At 45.3% G+C, this 15,945-nt stretch overlaps 1 protein-coding gene across 7 annotated transcripts in view; it reads right to left on the bottom strand.

Moving 5' to 3' along the window:
- itsn2 (intersectin 2) overlaps nucleotides 1-15,945 on the bottom strand; it is a 168,655-nt gene that overhangs the window by 90,456 nt on the left and 62,254 nt on the right. For 5 of the 7 annotated variants that reach the window (XM_033021309.1, XM_033021311.1, XM_033021313.1 and 2 more), the window contains 3 exons: nucleotides 13,381-13,581; nucleotides 7,523-7,619; nucleotides 1,130-1,269 (listed from right to left, as the gene is read on the bottom strand). In XM_033021309.1, the coding sequence (XP_032877200.1) occupies nucleotides 1,130-1,269; nucleotides 7,523-7,619; nucleotides 13,381-13,581 (438 nt within the window). The remainder of the gene's footprint in view (nucleotides 1-1,129; nucleotides 1,270-7,522; nucleotides 7,620-13,380; nucleotides 13,582-15,945) is intronic. The other 2 variants (XM_033021312.1, XM_033021315.1) reach the window with 1 other exon arrangement.

Genomic DNA, 15,945 nt, shown 5'->3' with positions numbered 1-15,945 from the left:
TTAAACAGTTGCATCCGAATAGTTTAGTTCATTATTGTCATGTGTACCATGGCACAGTAAAAAGCTTTTGTTGCATGCTATCCAGTCAAGTAAAAGACTATACATGATTACAATCAAGCCATCCACAGTATACAGATAAAAGGATAAAGGTTACAACATTTAGTGAAGATAAAGTCCGAGAATGTCGATAGAACACTACAGTCAAGGACCAGGCCCTTTGGCCCACAATGTGTCTGCCGAACACAATGTGCCAAGTTAAATTAGTCTCCTTTAGGGCCTGTCCCACTTGGTGATTTTTTCGGCGACTGCCGAAAGTTTTTTCAGTGACTGACGAATCAGGTCGCCGAAAAAGTATTGACGTGTGGCGTTTCCTCAAGTGTCGCAACATTTTTTTTTGACGTCGCAGGATTTTGAAATGTTCAAAATCTATCGGCGACCCTGATACGTCAGTCAATAAATAAAATCGCCAAGTGGGACAGGCCCTTTTGCCTGCATGTGATTCATGTCTCCTCCTTCCCTGCATATTCATGTGCCTAACGGCCTCTTAAATCCCTCCACTATCACTCAGTCATAGAGCCAATAGAACAGAAACAGTCCCACCGCCCCGCTTATGGCCCATATCCCTCTAAACCTTTCCTATCTACATACCTGTCCAAATGTGTTTTCTCTCCTGGCATGGTGGAACTTCTCCCTTGCATTCTATCCAGTGTCTGGGGCCGAGTTTAAATTATATTCCAAAGTTATGTATGATTCAGTGATGACGATGCTGATTGTGTCACAGAACATTTAAATGGCAGATTGCCCTGGATTTCTTTGTATGCACAGCCAGTTGCAGAAGTCTGAATTTACTGACAGATTTGGACTTGGCTCCACCTCCAAATTCCACCTGGAGATGAAAAATCAGTGTCCAGTCTCGTTGGAGTTTCATGTCATGAAATGGAGAATTGTCATGATGTGCCAGTCTGCAAACGATTATAGCATCTGCAGTTTCTTGTGCCTCCAGTCTTGTACAGCTGTCGCATCACTTCTACCCCTCTAATGATATCTTCTGCCCCACAATCAAATCACCAACACCAAGTGTGCAGCAAAGAAAACGATTTTTCAATACTAGCACATATACTTCACTAACCTGACAGGAAACCACTCATGGATTTATCAAGGCTGTTGAAGGCCTGGCGGTATTTGAGCCTGCTGGACTGAGGAACCCCCCAGTCAGTGAAACTCATTTTGGGTGAAGCAAGAGATGTAGTGGATGATGATGATGAACTGCTGCAAAGAAACAAGTCAATTTAAACATTTCAGCCACAAAAATTTGCTTTTATGTTGGTCCTATGAAGTTAAAGCACTGGCATGAACTACTGTTGAACATATACACAAAATAATTACACTAATAATAAAAATACTTATTGAAATATATGTATTTCCCCATTTCAATCTTACTGCTTTACTTGCTACCTTTTCCAAAAAAGACAACTTATTTTGGAGTGTTCAACATTCAAAAGGCCACTTTTCAAGTAGGAACCTTTTATGTTCACTTCGCCAAAAAGAAATCAATATTAAAAATCTTGTCTAATTTATCTCTTTCCAAAACAGTGGAAATGCAGCATTTTCATCCAATTGCCCAGCTTTTACCATGTAGTGGTAGTAATAAGCAAATTTTGGGCGTATTACATCTCAAATTCCATCTATCCTTCAAAGTGTTCCCCTTTAATTTTCTGTTATTTTGAAAAATATGGGCAAATTAATTATAATTTAAATATGATTAATTTTTCATCTGAAATAAACCATTTTATTGTTAAAACATTGCCAGCTCCTCATAACTAGTTTATGAACTATTTTGGTCTTTTACTCATTTCATCATACGCTCTTCTGCCTTACTGAAAGACTTACATTTTACACCTAAAGACCAGAACACAACTTCAATCCTCTCATCCTACTGGGAACAACTTTAGAATGTAATTAGTTTGAAATGAAGTGCATCACAACAACTGAACGCTCTTAAAAGGATATCGTTTTTCCTTCCTCCAAGTTCAAAAAAATTGTATTTTAAAGTACATTAGCAAAGATTAAAATCATTCTGTACTAAATTTACAAACAGTACATTTATTCATTTATACAAAATACTCTCACTTCTAAAAGGAAGGTACTTTATACTTTCATGTCTAATTCATAAATATATTAATAAAGCATTTTTGTTTATCTAAACTCCCAAATTTTTCAATAACACATTTGTTAATACAAAAGTGTTTAATTAAATTATCAAAACATTTTCTTCACAGTCTACAACATATCCGTTGTAAAGACCAACAATAAATATTCTTTGCCATGTCAATGAACATTGAAAAAGGTGCACTTTTACCAAATTGGGTAAGAATTAAATGTAAAATTCCTCACGGCTATTTGAAGACATCAATCTAACACAGTGATCTGCAGCTAAACAACAGCACTCTCACTTGTAGGTAAGAGCGTTTAGCGGAAAAAAACATAATAGAAATAAATTCCTTACATTAGGAAACTACATTAATTAAATTGAGAGCCAAATCCCAATTAAAATATGCAACTCATTGGCAAACTATTAATTATCACATGACACTGGCATACTTCCATTTGTGCCGAATAACTTCAGGATATGTTAAACAACGCCATCTGCTAAGCATAATGAAGTGCTCCCCCATATTTAGATAGGAAAGTGTTTAATGAGATATTTGCAAATGTTTCACTAACCATTTTCTTTGACACATTTCAAAAATTGAAAACTGATTTTAACATGTGAAAGGGAAGCATTTCTAGACAATTTAATAATCAAGGATAAAGAAGTGCAGCGGGTTTCTCCGTATTAAAACTTAAATACATTTCCAATGCAAAGGTCTGCTTTGTTTCTGAGCAATTTAGTAGATTAGATTAGATTAGATTATTTAATGACCACACAGTCAAGCTGGTGGAATTCAGGTTCAGTCCAGGATGTTACAAGGTAGGCTGATTCCCGTCAAACATAACATAAAACACAACATCATACAATATACAGTACATGCATGGGGAGGATATGTGCTGTTATCATAGTGTGTTCAGAATTCGGATTGCGTGTGGGTAAAAACTGTTTTTAAATCGAGATGTCTTGGCGGGCAGTGAGCTGTAGCGCCTTCCTGATGGCAGCAGGTGGAAGATGTGGTGAGCTGGGTGGGAGGGATCAGAGATGATTTTCTTCACCCTTGACACGGACCATTTGTGATGGAGTGATTCTATTGATGGAAGGGGAGTGCTGATGATTTTGGATGCTTTGTTAACTATGCGTTGTAAACACTAAAAGTACAATGTGCACTTAATTATTTTAACACATTAAAAATGTTAATAACGAAAACATCTGGTTTGATTTGGACAGATAGGTAAATCTGTAAAACAGCTGCAAGACTGATAAGGTTGTCATAGTAGGGTATTATAACTTTCAAAATATAGACTGGGACTGTCATAGTGCCAAGGGTGGAATTTGTCAAATGTGTTCAGGAACGTTTTTGCAGGCAACATGTAGCAGAATCCACAAGGGAAAGAGCAAAGCCTGACTTACTCTCAGGAAATTGGGAAGGGCAAGTGATTGATGTGTCTGTGGGTGAATCTTTTGGGACAAATGACCACTGTTCTATTTGCTTTAAAATAGTTATGGATAGAGTGTCATAAAGTGAAATAGTATGGAAACAGGCCCTTCAGCCCAACACCGGCTGTAGTAGTCCTACCACCATCTTCACTATCTGCAAAACCACCCACTTTTGTATCATCAGCAAACTTGCTAATCTTGCCATGTATGTTCTTTTCCAAATGATTGATGTACAGTAGATGACAAACAATAACGGGCCCAGCACTGAACCCTAAGGCATACCACTAGTCGCAGGCCTCCAGTCCGAGAAGCAAACTATCTCTCCTTGGATCCCATGTGATCTAACCTTCCCGAGCAGGCTTCCATGCAAAACCTTGTCCAATGCCTTACTGAAATCCATTTATACATCTACAGCTCTGCCCTCATCAATTTTTTTTGATCACGTCTTCAAAAAACTCAATCAGATTTGTGAGACATGACCGCCCACGTATAAAACCATGCTGATTATCCGTAACCAGCACTTGTCCATCCAAATGCCTGTACATCCTATCCCTCAGAATACTGTCTAGTAACTTTCCAACTACAGCTGTTAATCTATAGTTCCCAGCATTTTCCCTGCAGCCCTTCTTGAAAAGAGGCTCAACATTAGACACCCTCCAGTCTTCCGCATCTCTCTTGTCTTTAAAGATGACTCGTAAATTTCAACCAGGACTCCCGCAATTTCCTCTCTAGTTTCCCAGTGTCCTCGGATATATCTGATCAGGCCCTGGAGATTTATCTACCTTCATACCTTTATCTACCTTCAGCACCTCTTCGAGCATAACACTGACTGCTTGCAAGACACTTCCATTGACTGTCCCAAGTTCCTCCATCCTCCTGTCTTTCTCCTCGATAAATACTCAGAGGACCTTGCCCACCTGTTGTGGCTCCACACAGAGCTGACGCTTTGATTCCTGATGGGTCCCACTCTCTATCCAGTTACCCTTTTCCCCCTTGTGTATTTATAAAATCTCTTGGGATTGTCCTTAACGCTTTATGCCAGAGCTATTTCCTGGCCCCTTTTTGCCCTTCTCATTTTAATTTTTAGTTTATTCAGTTCCCAAAACTCTTCCAGGGATGCACTTGATCTCAGCTGCCTATACCTGTCCCATGCGTTCTTCTTATTCTTGACCAATGCCTCAATTTTCCTCGTCAGCCAAGCTCCCTTACATTTGCCTGCCTTGCCCTTCACTCTAACTTAGGGCAGGCCCTCAAGTTCTAAATTAGGGCAAGGCCAACTTTTATGGTATTTTAGCAACTTGCTAAAGTTGATTGGATTAGGTTGTTTGGGGGAAAGAAACATACGGAAAGTAGGATACATTTAAAAGTGTGATCACATTTCAGGACAAGCATGTTGTTTCTGCTACAGTGAAGGAAGGGCAAGGCAGGTGGGACGAAGGAAGCTTGGATAATGTGAGAAATTGAGGCTCTGGTCAGGAAAAAGGGGAAGGCATAGGACAGGTATAGGAACTGGGATCAAGTCTATACTTGGAGGAGTTTCAGAAACTGAAAGCATACTTAAGAAGGGATTAAGGAGGGCATAAAGCAGGCAGGAGATAGTTTGGGCAGATACTATTGAGGAAAATCCAAAGAGATTTTATAAGTACATGAAGTGAAAGAGGGCAACTAGAGAGAATAGAGCTCCTCAGAAACCAAAGCCGACATCTCTGGGCAATGTCCTCAGCAAATATTTCTCATCTGTTTTTATCTTGGAGAAAGACAAGACGATTAGGGAACTTGGAACAGTTAAAAGGAATGTCTCGAGGACAGTCCGTATTACAGTCAAGGAGATGCTGGACGTCCAAAGGTGTACGACGGTAGATAAATCTCCCGGGCCTCATCAGATATATCCGAGCACACTGTGGGAAGCTAGAGACGAAATTGTAGGCGCCCTGGCTGAGATATATAAAATCATTATTAGACACAGGTGAGGTCCTGGAAGACAAGAGGGTGGTTAAGGATGTGCTTCTATTTAAGAATGGCTGCAAGGAAATGCCTGCCAACTATAGACCAGTGAGCCTAATATCTTTGTTAGGCTAGTTACTGGAGAGGATTCTGAGCGATAAAATATATATGCATTTGTATATACAGGGACTGATTAGGGATAGTCAGCATGGATTTGTACATGGGTGATCGTGTCTCACGAATCTGTCAAGCCTTTTGGAAAAATAGCCAAAAATGGGTGATGATGGAAAGCCATAGGCATTGTCTACATGGACTTCAGTAACCCACATGGTAGGCTGCTCTGGAAGATTAGATCGCATGGGATCCAGGGAAAGCTAGCCAACTGGATAGACAATTGGCTACCTGGAAGGAAGCAGAGGGTGACAGTTAAAGGTTGTTTATCAGGCTGGAGGCCTCTGACTACTGGTGTGCCTTAGGAATTGATGCAGGGCCAATTGCTGTTTGCGATTTATATCAACGATTTAAAAGAGAATGTAGAAGGCATAAGTAAATTTGCAGATTACACTGAAGTGGGTGGTTATCAAAAATTACAACAGGAAATTGATCGGTTGGGCAAGTGGGCTAAGGAATGGTTAATAGAGTTTAATGCAGGTAAGTGTTAGACGTTGCATTTTGGGAAGTCAAATCAGAGCAGGACATTCACAGTTAATGGCAGGACCCTGGGGAGTGTGCAGAGCAGAGGGATCTAGGGATGCTGGTACTTGAAAGTGGTGTATCTATCTATATACTTTTAAAACTCTGTGTGTGTGTGTCTTTATTTGTTTGTGTCTTTATTTGTTTGAGGGTGTCAGATTTGGCCTTTGATTCCTTGGTCCGCCAAAACCACACACAAAAACTCAGAGATTCTTTCCATTTCGCTAGACATTTCACTTTTACATTCGCAAATCCAATCCTCATTAAATTTCGTCGTTTTAATCTACTCATTTTTAATAAAATCCTTCCCCCCCCCCTCCCCACTCACTCATTTTGTCGCCTCCTGCTGGCCAGCCATCATAACGGCTGCTGCCGCCCGGCTCTCCTCCAAAAACCCTGACATTTTTCCCAACGGCTGCTGCCGCCTGGCCCGGCTCTGTCACGCTGGCTCAAGCCAAACATCGGCTGTTCCCCCGCTGCTTTTCGCCGAGCGGGGGAACAGCCGATCTTTGGCTTGAGCTAGCGTGACAGAGCCGGCGCGTCAACTGCCTGTCGGCCCGCAGGCGCATTGAGGGCGTACGCAGCATCTCGATCGATTCCTCCGTTGATCGCAGGGACATAATGTATCAAAGGTACAGAGGAGTGAATTTCTAAACTCGCAAAGAAAATCTCTACTGAAATATGTTATGTTTACAGTTGCACTAGATGTTGATTAGGTTGCATTTGGAGTACTGCGTTCAGTTATCATCACCTGCTATAGGAAGGATGTTGTTAAGCTGGAAAAACGCAGAGAACATTTACCAGGATGGTGCCAGGACTTCAGGAACCGAGCTAAAGGGAAAGGCTGGGCAAGCTAGGAATTTATTCCTTGGAGTGCAGGAGACTGAGGGGTGATCTAAAAGAAGTGTTTGAGATCAAAAACGAGAATATATAGGTTGAATGCAGTCTTTTACCCAGAATTGAGAAATCTGATACCAGAAGATATAGGTTTATGGTGAGTGGGGAAAGATTTAATAGGAAACTGAGGGGCAACAGTTTCACACAGGTGGGTATATGGAACGAGTTGCCGTTGAAGGAATGAGGCAGGTACTATAACAATATTTAAAAGACATTTGGACAGGTACATGGGTAGGAAAGGGTTAAGAGAGATATGGGCCAAATATGGGCAGGTGGGGCTGATGTAGATGGGGCACCTTGGTCAACATGTGCGAGTTGGGCTAAAGGCCCTGTTTCCATGTCCTTTGACTCTAACAATATAATCACGAGAAAAATGTTCTAATAACATTCTGCTTGTACCTGCTGGAACCAAGATCAATCAGCGACTGTGCCTTATGAAGACCAGAGCCTCCGAATCCTGCTATTGTCTGTCTCAGAGACCCAGCATGAGGAAGTGCTGAAAATATATAAATACCATGGCATTAAAAATACAAGGTAACACAACAGTAGGCTCCCTTCCTTTTACATGGCTATCATTTTACTATATACCAAATGTTTTTGCTCGTTACCCTAAAATGGGGAGCAAATGTTAATGTAACCTAATATTGATAGAAGCAATATAGCAGCTCACATTTATGACAATAATACAATAACTTAAATGCAATTTAATTAAAATAATTGCAATATATTGGTTAGCTATTAGGTTACTTTGTTCTAATTTATGTCGTTTAATGTCTAGCTTCAAATCAGCTATCAAAGTGTGATGGAGGTGTGGGGATTTCTGCTGTATTACTACGCTTGCTTTAAACAACCTGCAAATGTCCACAAATAGTGCCATAATGTTTGATGCTGGATAAACAATACAGAGTTCTAGATTGATGATCTGTAGACACAAGTTTGAAACAAACTTAAAAATTAGTTAATAAAATATTTTTTCTGGAAGTTTGAATCCGTGCTTCTGAAAATACCAAATGGTCATTAAAGCTCATCCGTTTGACATAAATTCTCTGGGGAAGGAAATTTGCCATTCTTATGCAGTCAGCCAAATATGTAACTCCAGCTTCTCAGTTGCATGGTAAAATGTTAAAACCACTGTCTCACAGTGCGAGTCGACCCACGAGTGACCCCAAGTTTAAAACAAATTAAACTTGTGGTAATCACGTTCAATTAACGTAACGGGAACGTCGGAACTCGTGGACGCAACTTAGCGACTCGTGGCACTAACGCCAGGTACCTGGGAAACTCGTTAACTCTTGTAAACTTTAAACATGCTTAAAGATTTCCACGAGTCAAATTCACTCTTGAAGTTAAAATTTGAAACATTTAAACTTGTTGTAAGAACGTAGTAGCCCATGAGTTTACCGTAGTGATTTGTGAGTCTACCGTGGGCACTCTTTAACTCAGCGGGCAGGCAGCATATCTGGAGAGAAGGAATGGGTGACGGGATGACATTTCCAAATTTCTGCTGCGTCTTTGTGTTACTCCAGCACCGTGTGTTCACTTTTTGTCAACCAGCATCTGCCCTTTCTTGTGTATGACATTATTTGTATCCGTGGCAGTTGATTGTCGCTCCCTTCAGTTTCCCAGGGGCTCGGCACGGGACTGGAGTTGGGAGGGAAAGGTGGGGGGAGGGGGGAGGGGGAGTGGATGGGAGGGGAGGGGAGGGGAGGAGGGGGGGGGTTGGGGTGACTTAGTACGGGAGACAAGTGCAGGATAGGTTTACTGACTGTGTGGGCAGACACTTTGGTAGTGATTGCCCACCAGTCTCAAAAGCCGCTATGTCTCCCTGTGTCTGGGATAGCAGGGGGCGATCAAACAACACAATACCCCCCTCCCCCTCCACGCCAACACGAAGGGCAACGATCCCAAGGCTTTAGCGTCAGAAACAGCGGGCACGCGACAATCACCCGCCATAACACGAGAGAGATCATGCACTATTGTCGGTCTCCTTTGCACGTCGGTGTTTCTGTCTTTCTCCATCTCATTGTTGGCCCTGTCTGTCGCCACCCCCACCTACACCCCTCTGCTTCCCGGCCATGTGTGTGACCCCCTTCCCTCCCCTCTCCAGCTCCCCGCCCATTGCACCAGGCGCGGGGGCTTCGCATCGTCTTCACGTCAGTGACGCCAGCAGGTCAGTGCCAGTCGCCCCAGGGCAGGTGCTCGGGGGCTCTCTCCCAGCATGGCCCCGGACCGGGAGGGGGGGGGGGGAGATGGGGTAGGGGACACACACAACAGAAAGCGACACCGCTAGACTAGGTGAGCAAACTAGATTTTTATTTCATGATTTTAAGTTCTATTCATTATTAAGTATTTTAATGGAAAGTATAAACATTAAATGTAAACAAAACAGTTACTCTGCTTTTAATTTACACGTTTAACACGTTGTGGCGGCTCCCAAGGGTCGGGCCATCCCAACTATCAACCTCGGCACGGGAATGGTTCAGTCCAGAGGCGGCCCTTAACTAGAGGGATAAAAGGCAAGGGTTTGGGTGCCATCTTCCTCTCTTGTGGACTTCTCTTGCGGGTTGAATGCCGCAACAACCGCAGACCGATACCCCGTACCCCACATCCAGGACTTCACCGCCCATTTGGCCGGGGCTACTATATTCTCCAAAGTGGATCTGGTACGGGATTATAACCAGATCCCGGTCCACCCGGAGGATGTACCCAAGACGGCAATCATCACGCCGTTCGGGCTGTATGAATTAGTGCGAATGCCGTTCGGCCTTAAGAACGCTGCGCAGGCATTTTGATGGACGGTGTGTGTCACGGCCTCGAGTTTGTTTTCATCTACCTCGACGCCAACCTGGTGGCCAGCCGCTCGCAGCAGGAGCACTGCGCCCACCTCCGGCAGCTCTGTCAGCGGCTCAGCGAGCATGGCTTGGCTGTCAACCTCGCCAAGTGCCGTTTTGGGGTAACCGGAATCGACTTCCTCGGCCACCGCGTGACTTCGCAAGGCGCGGTTCCCCTGCCGGACAGGGTCGACGCCATCCGTCGGTTTCCCCGTCCATACACGGTGCGCGGCCTGCAGGAGTTTGTCGGGATGGTGGCATTTTATCATCGTTTTGTGCCATCCACATCATGCGGCCACTGTATCAACTTCTGGCGGGTGGGCATAAGGACGTCGAGTGGACCGACAAGGCAGTGCAAGCATTTGACGGTGCGAAGGAGGCCCTTGCTCGGGCTGCACTGCTGGTGCACTCGCGGGAAGATGCCCCGACTGCCCTTACGGTGGACGCCTCGGAGTCGACGGTTGGTGCTGTGCTAGAACAACTGACGGACGGAGGTTGGCGGCCCCTGGCCTTCTTCAGCCGGCACCTCAACCGCGCTCAGACTAAGTACAGCGCTTTCGATCGCGAGCTTCTGGCTGTACCTGGCAGTGCGCCACTTTCGCTACTTCCTGGAGGGCCGCCCGTTCACCGCCTACACAGACCACAAGCCGCTCACTTTTGCCCTGGCGAAGGTTTCCGACCCCTGGTCCGCATGACAGCAGCGCCAGTTGCCGTACATTTCCGAATACACCACCTCCATCCGCTACGTCGAAGGGAAAGAGAACCGGGTGGCCGACGCATTGTCCCGCCCCGCCATCGACACCGTGTTCGAGGTAGCGCCCGGGATTGACTATTCTGCCCTGGCGGCGGCGCAGCTCACGGACGATGAGATGCCCGCCTACCGGACTGCCATCTCCGGCCTTCACCTCGAGGATGTCCCTCTCGGTCCTGGAGGGGCAACGATCCTGTGCGGTGTGTCATCCGGTCAGCCGCGTCCCATCGTCCCTGCCGCCGGAGGGTTTTCGATGTTATCCACGGGCTGGCTCACCCATCAATCCGGGCGACGACGGCACTAGTGGCCGCTTGGTTCATGTGGCACGATCTGCACAAGCAGGTTGGCCACTGGGCCTGCACATGCATCCTGTGCCAGACGGCGAAGATCCAGCGCCATGTCCGGGCGCCCCTCCAGGAGTTCGGTCTACCACACCGGCGTTTCGACCATCTCCACATGGACATTGTGGGGCCTCTCCCGCCGTCCCAGGGCATTACACACCTCCTCACGATGGTGGACCGCTTCACGCGGTGGCCGGAGGCCATACCCTCGGCCAACACGGCAACGGCAACGTGTGCTCGTGCGTTGTCCGCGCACTGGATTGCTCGCTTTGGGGTGTCGGCGCACATCTCCTCGGACCGTGGGCCACAGTTCACCGAGCTGTGGTCGGCCATGGCTCGCTTGCTCGGGGTGCGGCTGCACCACACCACGGCTTATCACCCGCAAGCTAACGGTCTGGTAGAGAGGTTCCACCAGCAGCTCAAGGCAGCGCTGAAGGCGCGACTCTCCAGCCCGGACTGGATGGACGAGTTGCCGTGGGTCTTGCTGGGCATTCAGACTGCTCCTAAAGATGACTTGGCCTCATCATCAGCGGAGCTCGTTTACGGGTCGCCACTCACGGTGCCCGGAGAGTTCGTGCCGTCGGCGCCAGGGCAGCAGGGAACGCCCTCATCCACCCTAAAGCGCCTTCGCGAGCGAGTTGGCAGGCTCGCGCTCGTCCCGACGTCCCGCCATGGGGCATTTCGCCCGCACGTGCCATCAACCCTCTGGGACTGCCCATACGTTTTCCTGCGCCGTGATGCCCACCGGACGCCACTCCAGAGGCCGTACGAGGGCCCGTTCCGGGTGCTGGAACACAGGCAGATGAACATCGTGTTGGACATGGGGGGCCGGCCGGAGGCCGGGTCGATTGACCGGTTGAAGCCGGCACATTTGGACATTGACCAGCCGGTGCTGGTTGCCCAACCTCGACCTCGAGGGCGCCCCCCTTCACGGCTCCCTCCGCCTGTCACTCCACCTGTGCGCGCGCACACAGAATTATATATATATATATATATATATATATATATATATATATATATATATATATATATATCACTATGTATTCTCTGTTAGCTTCATATGAACAAGGAATTTCATTGCACCCCTGGTGAAATATTATGTCATATACCTTCTTTACTTATGTTGCCACTTTCAGAGAACTAAGGACTTCCATCGCAAGATTCCACTGTACAAAGGTCCTGCACTTTACTGTCTTCTTTTCACTTGTATTTGACTTTCAAAAGTGCAACACCTCACACACGTCTGGATAAAATCTGCTATTTCTCTGTCCATATTTCCAAATTATTTATATCCTGCTGTTATCTTTGACAACCTATTCACTATCTACAATTCCACCATTTTGTGTGTCATCTGCAAACTTACTTATCACCACTTGCATTTTCATCCAAATCATTTATACATATTACAAACACAGGACCCAGCACTGATCCCAGCAGAACGCCACTGTTCACAAACCTCCAGTCAGAATACCAGTCAGTCTCTTCACCTCTATGCACCACTTTCAATGACCAAGCCAATTTTGAATCTACCAAGTCTCTGTGGATCCCATGTGCCTTAATCTGCTGGATCAGCCTGCCACAAAGGACCTTGTTGAATGCTTTTCCGTCATCAATAACCTTTATCATTTCCTCAGAAAACACAATGAAATCTGTAAGACATGACCTTCCCTGCACAAAGCCATGCTGGCGATCCCCAGTAGGGACATATTTTCTTTATGCGGGCAATTCCTATCCCTAAGAATGTTCTCCAATAATTTCCCTACTACTGGCGAAAGGCTCACCAGCTATATGTTTCCTGGTTTCCCCATTTTGCCTTTTTTAAACAACAAAAGAGAAAATCCTTGAAATAAAAAAATATTGATAATGATAATGTTAAAAGTCTAGTCATTCTTCCTGACTCTCGTTTATCTTGCTCTACATAATGAAATTTAACAATAAATGTAGGCTAAGCACTAAAACAAAAAAATAGGATGGTTTCGATTGTTATGAAATGATGGACATTGAATCAGCAAGCTCCATGGCAGCAGCAGCAACATTCATTGGTTCAACAGCTCGGGAATGTCACATGATAGCTCTGGTTGTCAAATTTAGTTCACAATCATCTTGAAGTGTTTGTTCACTCTAAACAAATTGCACTGGGACTTGTTAATAACTGAGTCATAATTGTGATACCTAACACAAGCACTTGGATTTGTAAGCAGGTTAATCCTTGTTTTTTTTAATATAAGTGCCTACTCTCAATTTCTCAAAAATTCAATACAAAGATCTACGAAGAGCAAATGAAAAACATAAATAAAATATTCAAAGTGCTATTATAGAACGTGTCATACTTACTTGCAGAACTCTGTGTAGATAAAGGCTGAATGAGGACAGATGTACCATTTGCAAAGGCTGACGGACTAACAGCAGGCACCAGGGGAACTGACATATTCAGAGGTGGCAAGGTGGACACTGATGTCATCGATGAAGTGGGAGCCATGGAAGTAAATGAAGCCATGTTTGGTGGGACAGACAGATTTGGCAAACTTCCCATTCCTATGTTTGGAATTTAGATATGAACAATTTGTAAATTGGCAATAAAATAATTAAAATGCAATAAGATTTGTTAAAATATTTTATAAAGCAAACAGAAGTTGATATGTAGCTAAGAATGAAGTACCTTGAAATGAAAAGCACACTGTTCATGGTTGTCAATGAGGCTTCAACAAAATAACATGCATTCATACAGTGTCATTAACAGCAACATTTTCCAAGTTGCTTCATAAGGCAGTTATCAAAAGCTGATGAGACAATGAACAAGAAGGGGGCAGGGCTGGCTGAAGGAGAAATGAAAAGAGAGAAAGAGAGGGAAGAAAGAGAAAAATATCTAATCTTTGGGAGGAAGGAGCGGTGAAGAATACAGCTTACCCTGAGAATTCGCAAAACAAGGCATTACTGATGGCTAAGATGCTGAGAAGTTTGTAAATTTAGAAATGTATATACTGTAAGGTCAAAATTGGAAGAAAAAGGTTTTGGAGGAGATAACAGAGATGTTACAAGATACAAGATACAAGATACATTTATTCGTCACATGTGATAGATGGCACAGTGAAATGAAATTCCCATACAGCCATACAATAAAAATAAGGGACACAACACACTATAGAGTTTGACATAAAACATCCCCACGCAGCAGAATCAGAGTTTCCCACTGTGTGGGAAGGCACCAAAGTCAGTCTCTTCCTCCATTTTCCCCGTGGTCAGGGCCTCCCCGAGCCCTCCGCAGTTGCCGCTACGGGCGGCCCGATGTTTAGGACCGCTCGCCGGGGTGTTGTAAGTCCGACGTCGGGGCTGCGGGACGTCCTCAGCGGCGTGGACACCAGTCGGCCCCCTCCTACCGGAGTCGGCGGCTCCCAAAGTCCGCAGGCCGCGCCGGGTGGAGACTGCTGCCCCAGGACTCCGTGTTGGCGATCAGCGCCGCCCGCGTTGGAAGCTCTTCCAAACCAGAGCTCCACGATGTTGGAGCAGCAGCCCAACGCTCCGGAGCTCCAAACGGCGACCCAGGTAGGCATCGCCCGCTCCGCGGTGACTCCAGCGCTGCGCCGCCGCTGTAGCAGCCCTGGTCCGGTTCCTGGTCCCCGGCAGGAAAGGCCGCTCGATCCAGCTGGTAGGCCGCGAGGTGGGGGGCGAGGACGCGACTCGGAGAAATAGTCGCGTCCCCGCCAGGAAGAGACTGGGAAACAGTTTCCCCCTTACCCTGCCCCCCCTACCCCACATAGAAAAGTAAAGGTTTCCCCCAACACAAGACTTTAGACTAACTAAAAATAATAAAAAAGATAGAAATAACAGACAGGCTGTAGGCAGAGGCTGCTGCCAGTGCAGCGCCCCTATAGGACTGCGAAAGCTGAATGCGTTCAAGATTTGTATAAAATTCTGAGAAGTTTAAATCAGTTGATGGACCAGGAGTGCAGCTGGTTGCTCAACAGTTAGTGCTGCTGACTCACAGCTCTAGCAATGCAGGTTGCATGGGTAGCGTTTGTATATTCTTCTTATGATCTGTTCAGAGTCATACAGCACGGAAATGGGTCCTTTGGCCCAACTTGTCCATGCCAACCAACAAGTCCCATTTAAGCTAGTCCCATTTGTCTGTATTTGGCCCATATCCTTCTTAACCTTTCCTATACATGTACCTGTACTAGTTTTCATCCCATGCCCCAAAGAAATGGCAACTGTAAATGATCCCCAAGTTCACATAAGTGACAAACAAACCAAAGGGAACTTAATGAGCATGTGAGGGAGAATACGTTGCAGGGGTATGGGGAACTAAGGGGAGAAATTGGTGACATTTATCTACAAGGAGCCAGCATGGACTTGATCGACACAATGATTTTTTCTGTATCACAATTAAGTATGAATTGAAAGTGGCGAAGCAGCACTAGGCTGCAAGATAAGTTGCATTTGGTGTGCACCATTATGGAAAGTCTCATGTACAGCAGTTTTAATTAACTAAATATTACAAATGATGAGGCCAAAAGCTGGAATTTATAGGAATATTCTTGTGTGTGGTATTAAAAAAGCAAGGATAAAGGCTTCTGCAGCAAGTGGGTTAAGTTGTAGAGACAGTATGAAGATGGAAGCAGTGGGTGTAATGCAGTCATACAGCACAGAAACAGGCCCTGCAGCTCAACTCGTCCATGCCAACCAAGATGCCCCATAAAAGCTAGTTACATTTGCCCATATTCAACCTAAATGCCTCTCAACCTTCCCTATCCATGTACCTGTCCAAGTGTCTTTTAAATGCTGTTATTGTGCCTGCCTCAACTACCTCCTCTGGCTATAAACCCGTTACTTATAACTCTACCGACTCCCAGAGTTATCTGGACTACACTTCACTCCACCCTGCCTCTTGCAAATAAACTA

Source organism: Amblyraja radiata, chromosome 5 (assembly GCF_010909765.2).
Source record: "Amblyraja radiata isolate CabotCenter1 chromosome 5, sAmbRad1.1.pri, whole genome shotgun sequence".
NCBI classification, from domain to species: domain Eukaryota; kingdom Metazoa; phylum Chordata; class Chondrichthyes; order Rajiformes; family Rajidae; genus Amblyraja; species Amblyraja radiata.
Note: the sequence above shows the minus strand (reverse complement) of the source record. Positions and strands in the feature narration are given on the sequence as shown.